General features: G+C 34.3%; 1 protein-coding gene across 6 annotated transcripts; it reads left to right on the plus strand.

The window, feature by feature from the left end:
- The first annotated feature begins 5,125 nt into the window (after nucleotides 1-5,125).
- On the plus strand, nucleotides 5,126-18,189 carry LOC115209812 (phosphatidylinositol N-acetylglucosaminyltransferase subunit C-like). Of its 6 annotated transcripts, none has more exons than XR_005001017.1 (8): nucleotides 5,126-5,256; nucleotides 7,069-7,138; nucleotides 8,098-8,249; nucleotides 9,563-9,731; nucleotides 11,364-11,511; nucleotides 13,378-13,544; nucleotides 14,014-14,159; nucleotides 15,274-18,189. XR_005001017.1 is itself a non-coding variant. In XM_036506744.1 (8 exons), exons 1-7 carry the CDS (start codon nucleotides 5,160-5,162, stop codon nucleotides 14,081-14,083), a joined length of 873 nt encoding a protein of 290 aa, XP_036362637.1. In that variant the 5' UTR covers nucleotides 5,126-5,159; the 3' UTR covers nucleotides 14,084-14,098; nucleotides 15,274-18,189. The 6 variants fall into 6 exon arrangements, 3 of the variants coding, with proteins under 3 accessions (XP_036362637.1, XP_036362641.1, XP_029634229.1); XR_005001016.1 differs by having other exon boundaries at nucleotides 15,287-18,189; XR_005001018.1 differs by having other exon boundaries at nucleotides 15,721-18,189.
- Nucleotides 18,190-19,753: the final 1,564 nt, after the last annotated feature.

Consider the following 19,753-nt stretch of genomic DNA (forward strand, 5'->3'; position numbering starts at 1 on the left):
TCATAACTTCTGTAGGGAATACGACTGTATGTAAGGAGTTGGTGATAAATGTCTCCTTTAAAACACTGCACGGTCGCCCCTAACAAAATAAGAAGCCAAATAAATGATATAAAATACAGTGCCAAAAGGAATAAATGAGGACGACAACCGTTCTATTGTTTGAAAGCTCTAAGACCATGTAGTCGTTCGATCTACAAGAATTAACAGGCAAATCTTCAAATCGCAATCTACTGTCTTAAGACACATTGACTTATGTAGTTCTATGGAAATGATCAAAAAATGGACAGAATGGTTAATCACACAGCTAAATAGCAGCTCCTAATAAAGTAAAGCCAACGGGGAAACCTTGCATTGTTGCTCGACCTACTAGAAATAGCTAAATTTCCCACACATCACATCATGTGTGAAAAAACAAATGCAGACAAGATGGTGATACCTGGTAGATTTGGCTGGAGATACTAGTTACTCGGGTAGTTGACCGGGACCACATGCTACGTTATGTTTGGGACCTAAGTACATAACATTTGACAATTTTCTTGAAAGAAAATGATACTATAAAAGAGATATAGGAAGTGCTATGAAAGTATTTGCAAATCTGAAGGCGAGAAAAAAATGCTAAAGATTAATGTGATTTTTAGCCATTTTTGAAAAAAATTGGCTAATTTTTACTATTTTATGATTATTGTTTGGATAATGTTGATATTGCAAATCAATGCAAAGTGTATTTCAAATGGTCTCCAATATTATTCAAGATCGTTAGATAGATAAATGAAAAGATTTGTGAAGGATTCAGGATCTGTCCCAGGTCAGAGTGCCCTTATCATCAGGTAATATGGGCCGGAGGAGGGCTACCCTTGCAATTTCCCTATAGATCAAGGTCTAGGACATGTTTAATGTTCATGACAGAAACACAAATATAAGACATTATTTAAGAAAAATATTAGAAAACACAATATTAAAAAAATCACATTTGTCAGAAAATAGCGTTTTAGTAAAGAACTTCAAATCATCATAAGTCATTCCAGCAAGGAACTTGACAGCTATCGAATAAATTTCCATTTTCGGGATTGGCGTGAATGATCAGTCCCTGGGCTGTCCATTTTAATACTTCAACAGTAGTCCGCCGTCATTCTAATATCCCAACGTCCTTGATATCTTTCTTTCATCACTTTGATGTCCTGATGTCTCTTTGTTCATCACTTAGATCACCACAGTTATCAGGAAGCCAGTCCCGATGACTGTGAAGGAAGTGTACTTTAATACTCATGTTAGCTCCGAGAGCATCAAAGCATGTCAGCAAATGTTCAACAAGTTCCTTATAGTCCGGTGACTGCTTACTCCCCAAAAAGCTTTTAACGACAGCTGCACATGCATTCCAGGCGTTTGATTCTAGCATAATCATACTGCTTACAAAGTTCTCATCCTGAATAAGTTTTCGTATATCAGGTCCATCAAAAACACCTGCTTTCAGCTTCTTGATGCTGAGACCAGGAAATACTTCACAAATATACTTGAAGCAACAGCCTTCCTTGTCTACAGCTTTCACAAATTGTTTCATTGAACCCAGTTTTATGTGGAGAGGAGGGAAAACTATTTTCTTTCCACACAAGTGGAAGATTTATGATGTTTTTCTCTCCGACTTCCAATTCTTCCCGAACAGGCCAAACCTTTTTCACCCAGCGCTGTTCTTTGGCACAGCTGTCCCATAAGCATAAAAAAAAGCATAAGTATTTTGTGTAGCCAGACTGTTGTCCAAGTAAAATGTTTACCATTTTTAAATCGACGCGACTGATCCAGTTATGACTAGAGTAGTTAATACTTTCCATCACCTGTTTTATCAGCTCATACTTTTCTTTCAGTGTAGTGGAGTGTCCAATTAGTATGGAAGCATACATGTTAGTGTTGTGTAGAAGTACGCACTTCAAGTTGCGCTTTGAACTATCGATAAATAACATCCCCATTGCATTCAGAGTAGGAACTGATGTCTGTTGGGGACTGAGATGTCACTGTGGTAGGCCCCCTCAACCCCACAGGTCTTTACTGTCTGCCTTGCTGCCTAAATGCTGGTCACTTTGCTTGTCACACCGAGCTAAACTTAATCGTTAAGTGGCCCTGGCTTGGATTAATATCCCCTCAGTTCTGAAGCCATTGGGGTTATCCAGAATTGATGGAAAGAGACTAAATGGTCTTACCTTCTGTCCTTGGGTTAAAGGTAGGTGCCTCATTTGGGACACCACAGTCTACGACTGTGAGCATCATATTCATCAACACCCAATCTAAGAAGTAACTGTTCAATTTCATTACAAAACACAAGATTGTCGTTTTGTTCAAAGAATGGGGTGAACTCAGTACCTCGGTTGCGGTAAAAGTAACATTTGTTTTAGCTGCTAACAATTTTTTCTAGCGAAGGCGTGATGCTAACAACTCTGCTGACTCTTTTGATAAATTCAGGTCTCGAATTAAGTCACTCAGTTCATCTTGATTGAACAGTTTTGGTTCAATTGCTGATTCAAAACAGTCAAAATCACTGTCAGCTTCACTGGCATTATCAAAATCAGGGTTAGAATCACTTTCAGTCATCTTTTCGTACTCTGGTTCTTGTGCAAGTCGTGTGACTACAGCGGGAACTAGAATATCAGCAATTCCTTGAAAACTGGAGCTGCAGAATCTTCAAAATGTGGTATGGGCCGAATATCAGAGGGAATGTAGGGGAATGATATTTTCTTCCTGTTCTTCTTGTTGAATCCAACCAAACTAACCATGCAACCATCATGATGATTCTTCGGTTCACGCCATATCATCAGAATCCCAAATTTAAGGGAGGTTTGAGTACGTTTTGTCCACAGGCGTATACAGTAATGTATGGCAGTAATGTTTAGAGTGTTTGTTTCAATGCCAATTTGTATTGTCATAGCTTGAAGAACTAAAAATAATATTTAGAAATATACAATAGCAATTTTGGTCAAAAATCGTTAATTTTTTTTAATGCTTTTTTTTATACAGCTGAAACCTGACGTGATGGGAGAAAATGGAGGTAAGTTTTGGATTCAGCACCCCAAAAATAGCAAAGGAAGGTTTCTTTTTCCAGCAGAAAAACTGTGTTGACCGGTGTAATAGACATCACTATTACCTGCAATCACCTTTGTGCTTAAGAGTAATCTTAGCAATTAATTAAGTCGGATTTCATCCATAAATGGCCCAACACAACCTTAACAGTTACATGGTCATTTTATCCTTTAAGGTAGGGTAAACTTAGAAATGATCCAAGATTATTTGGATCTAGATGTAGAGAATGTGCTATTTTTAAGTCTAAGGAATAGTAATAGGTAGACATTTTAAAGTCGAATATTTCCTACCTTTGCAGAGTCAAAGAAATATCCCTGTCTCTGTTTTCCAAGATCATATAGATAATAAAGAATGCTAGTGTGTTGGGCGTTATTTCTACCAACTCTTTATACCTGAGTTCAAACCCCGCTGAAGTTGACTTTGCCTTTCATCCTTTTGAGGTCAACAGAAATGAAGTACCAATCAAGTACTGATGTCGATTCCCCTTTTCTTTTTATTTTCCATTCATTCGGTTGATATCCGACTAGTTATTGCTATTGAAATGAAGGTAGCAACCAGTACAAGGCCAGGTAAAAAAAAAGAGGCTGAGCTAGGGGCCTGCCACTACCAATAAAAACTAGCTTGTTACGGCACGTCCTAGTAAACCAAAGAAAACCTTTGTAGCTCAGAAGCAGTTGGTGGGCGTGGACAGAATGAGGAAGTCCCTAAGATTTGATACTATTTTCTTTTCGTCCAATACTCTTTTAGAAGATACTCTCGGTGCACTCTAAATAATTTTTAAATTTGTAGGGTCACCATTTGGATTGGAATTTAATAAGTGTCCCATGAAGTGGCTTGTCGATTAAGATTTACCGAGACCTTTGGAAGTATGCTGAGCGTGAGAAGACCCGGCAGGACAAGTGAGACCATCACCCATGGCCTCAGTCCACTTATGTATACCTTTCCTTCTTGAGACACAAAACCCTACTTGTGAAGACCTGTTGAGGCAAGTGAAAATCAAAAAATCAAAAATCAAAATCGATCAACATGAATGGAAATTGTCACTGTGATATCAGTGCTGGTGGCACATAAGAGAACCATCCGAACGTGGCCGTTGCCGCCCTGACTGGCTTCCGTGCCGGTGGCACGTAAAAAGCACCATCTGATCGTGGCCGTTGCCAGCCATGCCTGGCCTCTGTGCCGGTGGCACGTAAAAAGCACCATCCGACCGTGACCGTTTGCCAGACTTGTCTGGCACCTGTGCAGGTGGCACGTAAAAAGCACCCACTACACTCATGGAGTGGTTGGCGTTAGGAAGGGCATCCAGTCGTAGAAACATTGCCAGATCAGACTGGGCCTGGTGCAGCCTTCTAGCTTCCCAGACCCCAGTTGCACCGTCCAACCCATGCCAGCATGGAAAGCGGACGCTAAACGATGATGATGATGATTCCATGTCTAAACCATTAACTCTTTAAGTTAGTATTCATCAAACTTTGTGGTCGTCAAGGTTTTCCAGAAGCTCTCTTTGTATATAAGAATTTTCTTTCTTTCTGAATAACAATATCAAAAGAGGGAACGTAACACGACATTTGAACCGAGTATTCTAGTTTTGTTCTTTTTACATTTCAAGAAATTTTAACATTAAAGATTATTGTAATCTTAAAGTACACGTGATAATATTCAGGAGTGATAAGTTAGCAGAAATAGACCTGCAAATTAAATACCTTATACTTCTATCTCTTTAGATTCTGAATTCGCACTTTGGGAAGTCGAGTTTGTCTCCGAATCCCTATGGGATGGATAGAAGTCTGGCGTAGCATGGTAAATTCCATTGTCTCGACCACGGTCGAACAATGATGATGATGATGGATAGATTAAGCACCAACACTACACTGCAGTCAACTCCCACAAAATATTGGTATAATGCTGTCCTAGGAATGACAGTATCTTAAAGATGAAATATATTATTTACTATTCAGAATTATATCTTTCCAATTTTACTTTGAATATAGAAAGTTGTAATTTGTGCGTGTGTGTGTGTATAAAAGCGAACTAATTAAAGTAGTTTGGATATTATTTGCGAGTCGACAATTTAATAAGTTCACCGGAAAAAAATGACGCGATCTAAATGGCAAAAGATTTTGTACGAGGATCAGGGAGTTAGTGATAATTATGTTGATGAGACATTTTTGGATGAACTCAAAAAAAATCGTATGTGATTATATTTAAGTGTTCTTCTAATTAAAGCATTTTTACTCATGTATTGATTGACCCTTATTTAGTTATAGAGTTGCTTGATTTTAGGCATAGCGTTTTCGACGGTGTAGTTTCGTCGCTGTCAGGTACGAGCAAACCACGAATGAATGAAAACAACACTGAAGAAACAAATTGAAATTAAATGTGTATAAAAGAACATTATTTATCTAAATCTCCAGTTATAGGTTCGCTAGCTAAATTCATAAAGCATCAATAAATGAAATTAACCATCTGGCTAAGCACATAATAGTGTTTTATATCGTTCTTCTGCCTTTACGTTCTGGGTTCAAATTCCACCGAGGTCGACTTTGCCTTTCATCCACTCGGGGTCGATAAATAAAGTACCAGTTACGCACTAGGGTCGATATAATCGACTTAATCCGTTTGTCTGTCCTTGTTTGTCCCTTGTGGGTAGTAAAGAAATAGGTATTTCCTTCGGGCTTTGTTTTGTCCCACCAATATATATATCATTGTATAGGCATAACTATTTCTCCGTTTCCGTTGATTTGGCAGAAAAGTGAATGATTATCTGTCTTTGAAGAAAACTACAAACGAAACATTGCCAAAACTAATAATACTGAACTATTCCCAAACTTGACTGTGTTTGTTCTGATGTTTTTCTCTCCGACTTCCAATTCTTCCCGAACAGGCCAAACCTTTTTCACCCTGCCTATTCTTCACCTCACTGTATTTTTTTAAATTACAAATTTTAATTAATAATGACTGGCGTCTCAATTCTTTTCATTTTTGTTTTTAACAAATTTCATATTTTGAGTTGTCACCCCTGCCTATGTTTGATTTCTCTTAAGCGTTGTTCGGCAATGTTTACCTCTCCGTAAAACATGTATAGTTTCATTAATTAAAATAATCATGCTCGCCACTCTTACGTTACGTGAGCACTTATTTCACTGTCCTTACAAGCACAGGAAAATCGATGTGTGTATGTATGTATGTATGTCGTTTCAGTTGTTGGACTGCGGCCTTGCTGGGCATCATAAACAGTTTAGTTAAACAAGTCGAGATGGGTTTGTCTTATGAGCCCACGAAACTCTTAATAATATAGAGCTGAGTCAAACTAAAGTCAGTCAATAGTCAAGGATTTAAATTGATCCCATTAAGGGATCAAAGTAAAACTACTATTAAGTGGAACTTGATAGCCAGAAAGATAGCATGTCGTGTGTGTGAGCATGAGTGTATACAGGTGTTATTGTTTATGCTATGGATATCAAATAAATGTCAGATTGAAATAAATACTAGGTTTCAAGTTAATGAGGGGACTTTTACATACATGACCATTTAAATTACTAGAAATAAGTCAACTTTCCTTGAAACATATCCTACCATCTTAGAAAAAAAACACACTTCAGATAATGTGGTCTGTTATACTGAAAACAGGACGGGATAGTCATACCTTAAATTCCTTTTGGTCATAGGTTTTCTCAACTACCGCTAACTTGGAGGTAAAGAAGTACTTGCGTTAATGTTAACAAAACCCTTGAAGGCAGTGCTCCAGCATGACCACTGTTTATAACTGAAAATCTATATGAAGTGTGAAAGTGAATATAAAGTTCTAGAGCTCGCTTTTTTTTTTCTGATTCATTGCCTGCAATAATATTGATGAATACATGGAAATATGAATTCGGGAAAATATAGAATAAGTCTGTTTGCAGCGATAGTTATGTTGATTTTATAAATTATTAATAATTGTTGAAGGATATTCCTTAAAAACGCAATTGATACTTCATTAAACATTATTTCTATTTTTAGTGTATATCAGATCCTATGATTACTGGAGGGCTGCTCAGGAGTCAGGTACATTTACTCAACAAATGTGCAGGTATGTTGAGACTGTTACACTAAAAATTACTTCATTATATCATTCATTCTGCCTTTTTATTAGTTCTTTTGCATCTCCCATTTGCCGTGTATCCGTGATTGGCTTATAGTTTTAGTAGCACTGGTTCCTTCTTGACTTGTCCCTATCAATTTGCAAGTTTCAATATTTTTTCTGTTTAAGTGGTGAGTTGGCAGAATTGCTTGCGCATCAGACAAAATGCTTAGTGGTATTTCTTCCAGCTTTTTACATTCTGAGTTCAAATTCCTCCAAGGCCCACTTTGCTTTTCATCCTTTCAGGGTCAGTAAAATAAATACCAGTTGAGTACTGGGGTTGATGTAATCGACTAAAGCCCTCACCCCTAAAATTACTGACCTTGTGCCAAAATTTAAAACCAATATTTTTCTCTGTTTACCTTCCATGTTTAGTGTTCAAACATGTTAGCAATATTGGAACTTAAATATATTGATAAGTTAATTTGAGATATTCTGATAGTAATTTCTGTTAGCTTGTATCACATAGCCAAGTTTCCTGGGGCTAAATAGCAGTAGCATTCTTCCCTTTCCTGGGACTGCTACATTAAGTTGGAAACAAACCATCACTTTTTCCATTATTTATTTTATCGTTAAATTTTTATTTATAGGATTCAATTAAAAATTCTTAAGCAATGCTAGAAAAAATTTTTTTTCTGTCCCTCATTAATTAACCTTGGAATATTAAATGTTGGAAAGAGTAGTGATAGAAACCTGGGTTCTGTGTTTTTGAATATATAATTTATTACCCTTTTTTTCTTCTTCATTTCAAATTTAGTTGTGAACTATATTTCTTGCTATTTCTTTTGAACCAGTCCAATAGGCTATACTTCACCCTTTAAAAAATGAATGTTGTGCTAGAGAAATAAAATCAATGAATAGTAAATTAAATTTGTTTCTTTTTTTTTCTTAAATCTCTTTTATTTCAGTGTTTGCATTTTTGTTGTTGTCTTCATATACATGGATCAAGAAAAGCTGAGCCCCCAAGTACTTTTCATTGTTTCTTCTCTTTTGACTCTCATTGGTTATTGCATTAAAGTTATCATACATGACAAACAAGAAATTAACAATAAAAGAACAAGTAAGTAAATTATTGTTTTATCATTATTTTCATTGTTATCACTATTTTACAATCATTCTCCATGTTGGTATTTTTTTATGGTTGAATATATTGAAATGGATTGTATAACACATTACTACTGCAGCATAATTTTTTCCCCCCTTACTGTATTTTATTGATGTAAGTTCAATTAGGCTTTATTTAACTCTTGCTTTCTAACCTAAGAAAAGTACACTTTCATTTTAATTGCTATTTAACCCCTAAACCTATATGATATCTTATTTTAAGTTAGTAAGATGTTGTCAGCTGGTTGAAATGAAAAAAATTATTGTATTGTTTCTAACACTGTGTTGTGTCCTTAAGAAAAATACTTAACTTATAAAAGTTCAGTCCACCTGGCCATAAATAGATGAGCACCATACGAGTATGATCATTAATAGAGCGGCTAACCGGCTTCCGTGCCAGTGGCACTTAAAAGGCACCATTTGAGTGTGATTGTTACCAGCGTCACCTTACTGGCACCTGTGCCGGTGGCATGTGTAAAAGATTCGAGTGAGGTCCTTGCCAATACTGCCAGGCTGGCCCCATGCCAGTGGCACATAAAAACACCCACTACTCTCTTGGAGTGGTTGGCGTTAGGAAGGGCATCCAGCTGTAGAAACTCTGCCAGATCAAGATTGAGGCCTGGTGCAGCCATCTGGTTCGCCAGCCCTCAGTCAAATCGTCCATGGAAAGCGGACGTTAAACGATGATGATGATGTTTACAAGCAGTGATGATTTCATTAGTTTGCTCAGCTGGTCTCAAATGTGCCTTTGCAAAAAATCTGTGATAGATTGGCATCATTTCCAAGAGAAGAAATACTGTAAAAGTACTTCATACAAAGAGATATAAAACTTCCATGATATACTATGGTAAAGAGCATTAGATGAAATAAGACTTGGTACTAACATTATGAAATTATTGGTTTCAAATGTTGGCACAAGGCCAACAATCTCGGGGAAAGGGGTAAGTTGATTACATCATCCCCAGTGCTCAACTGGTACTTATTTTATTGATCCTGAAAGGATGAAAGGCAAAATAGACCTTGGCAGAATTTGAACTCACAATATAAAGATGGGCAAAATACCACTAAACCTTTTGCTCTGTGTGATAATCCTGCCAGCTACATGAAGTTATTGAAAAAAATTTAGTGCTTGATTTTTCAATTCAAAAATTTACCCATTCCTATGAAGATTTCTGTAATGACTGACTAACTTTTAAATAGTTGTTATACAACAGATAATTTTGACAGAACATTTTGATATTAGATATTTCTAAATATATTCCATTACAGAAATGGATGATCTGAAGACAGCTGTGATATTTGTATCATTCAGTTTAATTCTGTGTCCAGTACTTGTATCTTTGACACAGACCATCAGTACAGATACCATTTATTGCATGAGTACAGTAATGTTGCTCTCCAATGTTCTCTTCCATGACTATGGTCCTTATTCTGCTGTGTAAGTATATGAGACTTTCAATAGTGATTCTATAGTGCATAATTCAAGTAACACAATTTGTTTCCTGTGTAATACATGTTGCACTTTCAAAGACTGTTATTACCAAAGTATTAAAAATTAGAAAAAATCCATAACATCCACTGCTCTTATAGATATTTCTAAATAATCTACCCACCAACAATTATCGTAGGAAAGACTAGTGACACATTTACCACTTTCAAATATAAAGTTGGAACCAGCAAAAAATTTGTTAACCCTTTCGTTACCAATCCGGCTGAAACCGGCTCTGGCTTTGAGTAGAAATGTCTTGTTTTCATGACTTTTGAATTAAAATCTTCCACCAAAACTTAGTCACAGTTTATGTTCCTAACACTAGCTGAATGATAATTAAGTTATTTTACTAAATTTTTTGTTATATTTAAAGTAATTGAAAGAAACACAGAGCATCTCAAAATAAATACAGTAACGGAAGGGTTAAAGGGCATGAGGTCTACATGGAGCAAGTGAGCATGTTTTAACAAACTTTATATTGGTTTTAGCTTAACCAGATACATCAAAGAGAAATAGAAACAAAATGTTGAATCCTCATTCTGTAATTATGGGACACAACAGTCCAAACTTTGAGTACCCTGCTAGTTTGTCCATTTTTGGATTCTCCTTGTTTGAATTATTTGATATAGACATCAAACACCATACAAACATTTTACTATAGAACTATTACTTTCATTAAATTGATTTGTTAATGGAATAAATTAGCATTGTATTTAGTTTATAGGAACACTTTCATCAATTGACTTGCACTTGTTTTGAGGTTTTCTTGTGATAGGTGAGTCCTATTTTATATATCTACAACAAGCCAGCTTGGTGCAGCCCATCTTCATGTTGTACCTGCAGGAAAGCACTGCAGGCTAAATAAAATGCTTCATTTTGACAGGGCTGTTGCTCATAGCAGTACTTTATACCACCCTATGATACCTGCTAAAAGTTAGATTAACTAGGCCATTGAGAGCTAAATGTCTTGGTTGCAGATACAGCATACTTCCAGTAATTCATCTCTCCAACTTAATATTTTCACTCAGTAATTCTATTCAATAAAGACCTTGAAAACGTTAATACTTTAAATCTCTTGAATGAAATGCTCATTAAAAAAAATTACTACTTTAAACAAAATTAATCTTAAAAAGTTTATATGTGCATTGTCCTTAAATTTAAAAATTTTGTCTATTAATACATTGTTATACTTACATCTTGCAATTAAACATATGCACTATTTATTTGATCTTCACTTTAATTTCATTAATATTTTTTTTTAGTTTGTCAAAATTTTTATTCTGTTTGGGAATAGGCAGAGCATGAGGAGACACATGGGTCAGAGAGTCACTGAAGAGGTCGCAGAAAGTGGCAAAAGAACTTTGACAGATAAATAAACTAAAAAAAAATTAATAATACTTAAACTAAAGTGCATGTGTTTAATTGGCAAAAAATGTTCATCCCTGAGTATAACAATATTTGTTTCAACACACATTTTCACATCAAGAATCTTGCAAGACAAATACACAAACATATTGATACATTGTTTTCATTATATATATATAGATATATATTGTTGTTACTCTAATTTTCATTCCACAGTGTGTCAAGTCCTTTGTCATTGAATGCAGCTATCTTTGCTGCTGTTTGTTTAGCATCAAGACTCCACACACCTTTACATGCTTTCTCGATTGTGACTTTTGCACTTGAAATCTTTGCATTGTGGCCTATGCTTCGAATAGAGTTAAAGGTAATGAAAAGCATGATTTTATTGGTTTATTAATGAATGCAATATATTGTCTTTGCTTAAACAAACAAACAATTCTTTTCATAAGCAGAGTGCATCATTATTTTAATTTTAGTTTTTCACTGTTTAACATGAGTTGAATAGTCTGCAAAACAAGTTTTTTCCAAAAGCTTTTCTAGTTTCATTTGAGTATCTTAATGTTTCTATTGGACATTAGTTTACTGAACAAAACTGTAAATTCTGTTTGATTTTAACATTTGTAGAACTGCTTTGTCACTCATTGCATGTTAGGTAGTTATATATAAGTTGAAAGTTCTACAAGTTTTATATAAGTTGAAAGGTTTTCAAACATTGTTAGATCAAGTAGTGTTAGATAGCTGTATGATGTTTCATCAGTTACATTACACAACCTTGAAATGGGAGTGATGCATGCTTTAGATTGAATTACTCAACTTCTCTGACTATATATATTAATGCAATATACATGGTATATATTCAGTAATGTATACTCTTGCAGCTAGCTGCCATATACAAATCAAAATTATGAATTATAGCAACACAGTGAGCTGGCGGAATCACCAGCATGCTGGGCAAAATGCTTTGCAGAATGTTTGTCTTTACATTCTGAGTTCAAATTCCGCCAAGGTCAACTTTGCTTTATGTCCTTTCAGGATCAATAAAATAAGTACCAGTTCAACTCTGGGGTCGATGTAATTGACTTACCCTATCGCCATAAAATGCTGGCCTTGTGCCAAAATTCGAAACCAATACTATGAATGATGGCAATAGCAATTGCTGTTACAATCAGTAATTAATGTTCTGCTTGTGTTGGAAATTTAAATAATACTTTTGTAAGTTGTGTTCAACTTTGTTGCTCAACTCCTGAATATACCAGTTCACACAGTAACTGTATAATTAGATCATTGGTGATAGTGAATGCCGTAAAAAGACTGTTGGCTCTGGTATGGTACTAACAGTAATAGTTCAGGTCTCTCGTATGTGTTACTGATATAAGACTTATTACTATGAGATTGTGATATGACATATAATTTAAATAATAATAATAATAATGAAATTATTGTATACAGTGTTCAGGTGCACCACAACTTGTCAAAAGTGCGTATAAAGAATATGCAGTAATGTACAAATGTCTGGAAAGTGAACAGTGTATGAGTCAGATACATGCTTGAGTGTGTATGGAGGGGAGAAAATCAGGTGTAGTATTGGCGAATCTCAGGAAGCATGGAAGTTTTGAAGGATGCAGTGCTCCGACAACTAACAACTGATGCTGGCAGTTTGTTCCATGCTTCAGCAACTCTTAGCATGAAAAAATGCTTCTGAAAGTCATGGGAGCAGTGCTGTTTTCTGACTTTGTAAACATGTCCACAGGTGTTAGACAGATGGAGTTTGAAAAGGTGCTCAGGGTTACTGTTAGTAAGATGGTTAATAATTTTATGGGTGTCTGCCAAGTCAGCTGCCAGACGTCGGAGTTTCAATGTATCCATGCCCAGGGATGTATTCAATACGCATTATATGGTGTGCACAAACAAAATCCAGGTATGTAAGTTGTATGAAGATTACATAACATTTGTCTCTAATCTGTCCCACTGCCCAGCTGCTAAGGTAATAAAATACTGTATTGGATGCTTTATGTTATCTAGTTCAGTATTTTTCTGATCCAATGTATAACTAGGATCAGCTTTACTTATTGTCTCCCAAGGTTCAATAAAATAATCATCAGAATATACTATACCTTATCTGTTATAATTATTCAAAATGAATGCAAATGACAGTATTAAATATTTTTTTTTTTAATTGATTTCTTGATTTTTAAATGAAATTTTTTTCTGCTGTTGATTATCTTTATAGAAAAGAGGTTCTATTTGCCAAAATACAATGAGTGTTTTAGTTGGTGTGATAGCCAGTGCAGCATTGTGGTCTGTGTCACCTTTTGGAGCAACCATTTTTATCACTGTTCATCTCCTGATCAATTTTGCATGTCCAGCATGGCTTTGCAGGCTTCAGTCATCTAAGAAGTAAGATTTAAGCATTTTATATTTTTTTCTGGTGAAATAAACGTGTTGTTTCATTGCTTATACTTGCTTAGCTGTCTAGAGTTTCATGATCATTTTTCTAAAATCATCTAAGATATACCTTGCTTCAGTCTCATATTAGATCATACTATACATTCTACAATAGAATGGGTTCCTTGTGGGGCATAGTATAACATTCAGCTAAAAAAAAAATCATTACAAGAAGATAATGTAAGCAATAAATATGTATAAGTTCTAAAGAAAGAACAACATTATCTCTTCATTTGAAGATATTGATGTAAATCATTAATGGAAGCTATCTAGTAATAATATCTTATTTGTACAAATTACATATGAATATAATATTAGAGGACTGCAAAATGACATAGGTTTTAACAAAGCCAGATGATTCCTAGTAACTTTAGTTTTGTTAGTATATAAGCATTTAACAAACTTTTTCTTCTTCTTTCAGCAATATTTATGGTCCTTGGGATGAAGCCATCATCAACAGCATGGAACATCCAAAGGTTGCTAGAAACTGATATCTTCACCAAAGAGTTAAGAATTTTTTTTCAATGTTGATGTATATATTTAAAAGCTGAAATGTTCCAGAAGTCTGTAAGTAATCATAAACTAGGAAGAATTTGAGATTCTATAAAAACACTTGGCTAAAGTCTCTTTGATTGGGTGAATGTCATTCATCAACTTGTAAACATCCTTCATCAGTATCTGCTGCAAGGCTGATAATGAAATATCTGAGATTAACAATTACTTTAAGAAACCATATCTTTAACATTACGAAACAAAAACTAATTTATTTGGTCGCTTCTTAAGGGTAATCGTAATCTAACCTTTTCATTATTGCCTCACTAGTTATCAAGATTCTACAATCAATCTATCAAATGATCCTTCACTGCTCGCCACCACTGTTAATATCCTGAACAATTTCCTTGATTAATTCATTTAACATCAGAAATGATTTTATGTTGGTGAAATCCTAAGTATTAAGAGTGTGAATTGTCTATGTAGGTAGAGATTAGGTTTGATAAATAGCAAGATATTGCCTCTTCCTTCTTGAATTTAAACTTCTGAGAGGATTTTACTTATGCTGTCTTTATTGCCACCTGTTTCTTGTTTGAGTGGTTCTTTAAGGACAGCAATGATATGAAATTGGTTTCTTTATCTGAAATGAATCGATATCAAATTGTTGGATAACTCTTGTTTATCATCAGATAACATGATGTAATTCATTCATCCTGTTCAGGGAAAATAAAAGCAAAGTATATAGAGAATATATACTTTTTTTCCTTGGTAAATAATTAATAATCCAAGGCAATATATTTAATTTCATTTACATATTTATCTTTATTTGTAAAAAGCTGTTCTGAGATGTCATTTCACGTCTGTGTGAAGTGTTAGACAATCTTCTATATTATGTTCAAATAGTTGAAGATAAAAGAAGGTTAAGTAATAATTGATAACTATTTTTGTTAAAATTGTGTTGTGGATAACTCAGAAAGAAGAATAGTGGAGTAAATTGATAAAGCTAAAATGTTTAGCTTATAATTAAAATAAAGAGCAATAAATGAATACTTGATTGTTGCTGCTTTAGGCTTAAAAAGAGTTAGCTAGATGTTTGTATTATAGGAAAACTTCTGAGAAATTTCCATTGCAGCCTTTTGGGAAGACAGGGAAGTTGAATGTTCAACCATTATTCTCTTTTTCATTTCAGTCATGTGGCTCTGTCATGCTGGTGCACCACTGTAAAGGTTCTTGACATTCCACATGTATATGCCCAAAATGTGAGTTAAAATAGCTGCCTTCACCAATAAACTGAAATGGAAAATTTCCAGAAGTTTTCTGAGGTTCCACAGATGAACAAGGAAAAAAGTTTGCCAGCTGTTTCTGTGTATTGAAATGGCATTGTGGACTTTATTGATCTCAGAAATTCTCCTGTCAACTTCAATTTTGTTTTGTCTTCTAGCAGAGGCTTTCAGACATCTGTGGAGATTCAGATTGATACTATTCTCTGCATGGGATCATTGGTAGTTTATCACTGATAGTGGCCAGTCTTTTCTCATCTGATGTTTCTGGTGCTTCCTGTCTTTTTTGTCTTGTTCAAATAATTTGTAGCCCAAATAACAGACTTTCTTCTCTTGCTCTCTATCCTTTGCAACAGTTTTCAACTGTTTTGGCTGGATGTCACAGAGTGTGAGGTTTCACTTCAAGATATCTCTGAAATTCAGTTATGGTCTTCCAAGATGATGTTTTCCTGTCACCAGTTCAGAATTAAATATAATCTTTGAAGAGTCATCCTTTGAATATATCCAATGCAGTTGAGTTGATGTCTAATGATCATTGTTTTGATGCTTGTAATTTTTTGCTTGTTGTAGGATATTGGTGTTGGTCTTTTATTCCTAATTAATACCTAGTGCTGAGAAAAGTTTTGATGGAACTATTCATTAAGAAGTTGATGTCTTGCAAGCATAAAGAAGTGTTCTGATAACTACTGCTTGGTATGCAGACAAGTTGGTGTACCAAGCAGTAGTTATAGCACACTGCTCTACACTTGCAAGGCATAGACTTCTTAACAGACAGATTGGTGGTAGTTTTGAGTTTGAGGCCCTCGAAAACTTTTTGATAAAGTATTCTATATGGAGTATGGGCTGCACATATCCTGTTGTTGATTTTGTCAATGGTTGTGTTTGAAGATTAAAATGGAACCAAGTTATAGAAAGCAGGAGACCTGTTTGGATTGTTGCTGGCAGTTATTGTGATGTTTTGTTGTGGGTATCTTGGAGGGAATTGATACAGGTTTCTAAGTCATGCTAATCATTAGGCTTAAATCACTTATTTGTTAGAAGTAATTTTGGTCATGGTTGGATTCATAATTAACATCTGCATTCTGTATTTCTGAAATGGTGTTCATTGATGGTTATACATCAACAAAAATTAGCTTTGATTGAAGTTACCTGTGTCATACTTGCTTCTTCTACTTGTGAAAAAGTCTCATTTTCATTTACAACAATCAAATGAATAGCACAAATGTATAGTGAAAAGGGGGTCAGTGCAAGTATGTTCTGTAGCTTCACAACAGTTTTCACCTTAAATGCTAGCCATGTCAATTCATTTGATAGCACTTAACACTTCATGTTGTAAAAGATAGCTATAATATTGATTGGATGCTTTTACATTATTTTGAATTATGGCAAAAAATTTCAATGGAAGGCTAAGTTTCTGAAATATTTTCCACAGTATTTTATACATATCCTATGGAAAGATATTACCAGATCATAAAACAAGAGCTGTAGGGGCTTGTGCTTTTTGGCTTTTTCTTGCAGTTGACACATAGCAAAAATTATGTCTACAAAATCTGCTCTGTGACTCAGAGAAAAGTTTCAATAATTAGGTGGCAACCTACTAATAGGCAAGTTAAAATATGGATTCTGATTATTAACAGAGATATTATTTTTTAGTATTAACAATTGGCCTTTGATTTCCAGATACATTTGAGAAGGCTACATGCAGCATTTTTTCATTAGTGCTATATTTGGCAGCAGCCAAATATGTTTCATGTTTTAACCATTGCCTTAGTTGTGTTGTGATGACATATATTTCTACTGCTGCTCTACTCACCAATATTTAATACTAGTAATAATGATATAGATGGTTATGATATTGGCTTTCAATATTATTTTGGTATTTTATTCTGATTTCAAATCCTGCCTATGTTAAATTTGTTGTTTGTTTGAGTTTTGCTAAAAATAACTACCATTAATATACTGGATTTAATTTAAATGATAATACATCCTCTTAACCAAAAATGACTGTTTAGTTCAAAGAAAACAATATTTTAACATTAAAAACTATCATTCTTCTTGATTCATTTTGATTTTTGTGGTGTACTAAAAGATTCAACAATTAGTTTTAATTTTTTTATATTATTAATGCATAATAACCAAAGATATTTTCTGTCTGGTGCAACAGTGAAGATTATTCATAAGATTTTTATGATGGAAAGTTCTAACATCACTTTTCTGTACTTCAGTATATGAAAAGTCATGTTTTACTGAAAATTCACTATTGTTGCCTCCTATTTTAATTGTTCTAGATGAGACAACTCTAGATTTCTTATCTCTGGAAATTAACAATTTTATAATCTGCTCTCCCTTTTGGAAAAAAAAAATCCATTAAGCTGGTCAACTCATTGAAATCCACTCAGTCTTCCATGTAGCTGGATGTCTTGGGTCTAGTGAGGCTGATGAAAGTCTATATTGATGTAGAATTTGATACTTGTACTAGTTTTTTCAGGATTTGTCATATGGTTATTGAAATATATTTTTTCAGATAACATGTTTATGTTATCAAGAATCTTTATAATGTGAATGAAATCTCAATCTGAAGTTGTTGCTTGTAAAGCAAACATTTCTAAAAGTTTTGGTAAATCTGTGATATGTGTCAAAAGAAGTAATGATCTTTGTAGCTTATTTTTCTGGGGTTTAAAATTTTTTTTTTTATGCTGATTAGATACATCCTCAGAAATGTGCTTATGAGTAAGGATTTCAAAAAATGAAAAAAAGAAACATATTCATTAATTATGATGTAGAAAAAATTACTTAGTAAACCTTGCAACTCTATTGAGAGTTCAGACCCCTTGGCATGAAGAGGCCATCTTTCAGTGAAAATTGAATTATTCAATTCTAATATTAAAGTTCATTCCTTAGAACATGGTCTCCATTTATAAGTTATAAAGTAATGATTAAGGTAGCGCCAACTGGTTTAAGTTATTTACATATCTTGATTTGGTTCATTTGGCTCTATTTTAAATTTTACTCATTATATTTTCAATCTTGCTTGTGCTGACTTCTAAATCTTGGATTAAATTTTTTATTCTTTAAAATTTAGTATTGTTTCTATGGCAATGTGTTGTGAATTTTGTTTTACATTGTTATTTACGTTGTTAAATTTATCTCAACTTCGTTTTTGAAACTGTTGTACTTTAATTGCACATGAGCTTTTCTTGCAAAGTAATCAAGGGGAGTCAATCAAATTTTTCTTCAAATATTTTGGTGAATGTTGTCGAGATTTACTGATGATCTTTCCAATGATCAGAGTGATCTCACACCTTTTAATCTAAGCACTGATGAGCTCCAGGTGAGCCCAATTTTCAACCTAATTTTAGTTCCTAGTTTTTGTAATTTTGCTTCTTCACTTACGTTGTTGTTACACTGAAGCTGCTCCCTCTTAAATATAATGAAGGTAATGTAAAAAGAAAACATTTCATCATTTGATGCATGTAACATATTTGAAAATCATGTCCTGAAACACGTGGAATATTATTCATTTCAATCTTGGTTTAGTGCAGTTTAAATTGGTTTGACTTTTTAATAGAGTTGTAAGGACCAAATGTTTTATATAATTTAATTTTACCGTTACATTGTGTTCAAATCTTACAAGGGCCCACTTTTTCTCTCATCTTTCAATGAGAGGAGAAAAAAAATAGTAGTTGAATTCTTTATCTCTTCCCTCCCACAAACATTTGTAACTTTGTGCCATTAGAAATATTGATGCAACGTCACAAATGGATGTGACCTTCTGTATCTAGAATATTTCTAGACACAATCTAGATTTCTAGAGGTTGGGGATTAGAAGAATTCATAGAGTTAGAAAAAGGTCCTTTGGTATTTAGTTATATCACTTTGTTCTGAATTCAAATCCTTCAAAAGTCAAAGCAAGTACTAATAGCAAACTAGGGTTGATTTAATTGACTGTGTTGTTTCCAAAAATTTGTAGCTTTACGCTAATGTTAAAAATTGATACTTCTGGTTAAAATTTTTACTGTTGGTGTATTTAAACATTTTAAAAATTAGTTTATCATTTCACTCTACTATAAGTGTATTGGTGGATTTTGCTACATTTGAGACTAGAACTTGCCTTTTGTTCAATATTTCTAGCACCAATTTCAGGCAATGAGCTGGCAGAATCATTAGCAAGTTAGACAAAATGCTGCTAAGCATTTTATCTATCTGAGTTCAAATTCTGTCACGATCGACTTTGCCTTTCATCCTTTTGTGGCCAATAAAATAAGTACCAGTTGAGCTCTGGGGTCGGTGTAACTGACTTACCTCTCTCCTGAAATTGCTGGCTTTGTGCTAAAATTTGAAACTAATGTTTCTAGCTCTGGCCATTGTTTAAACAGTGAAAAAGTTATG

The sequence above is a fragment of the Octopus sinensis genome, linkage group LG1 (assembly GCF_006345805.1).
Source record: "Octopus sinensis linkage group LG1, ASM634580v1, whole genome shotgun sequence".
NCBI classification, from domain to species: Eukaryota; Metazoa; Mollusca; class Cephalopoda; order Octopoda; family Octopodidae; genus Octopus; species Octopus sinensis.

Bases quoted from the DNA above. Each gene is read 5' to 3' on its own strand.
- LOC115209812 (XM_029778369.2), top strand. From the start codon at position 5,160: ATGACGCGATCTAAATGGCAAAAGATTTTGTACGAGGATCAGGGAGTT. The intron at 8,250-9,562 runs GTAAGTAAATTA...ATTCCATTACAG, and splicing joins AATTAACAATAAAAGAACAA to AAATGGATGATCTGAAGACA. The intron at 9,732-11,363 runs GTAAGTATATGA...TTCATTCCACAG, and splicing joins TATGGTCCTTATTCTGCTGT to TGTGTCAAGTCCTTTGTCAT.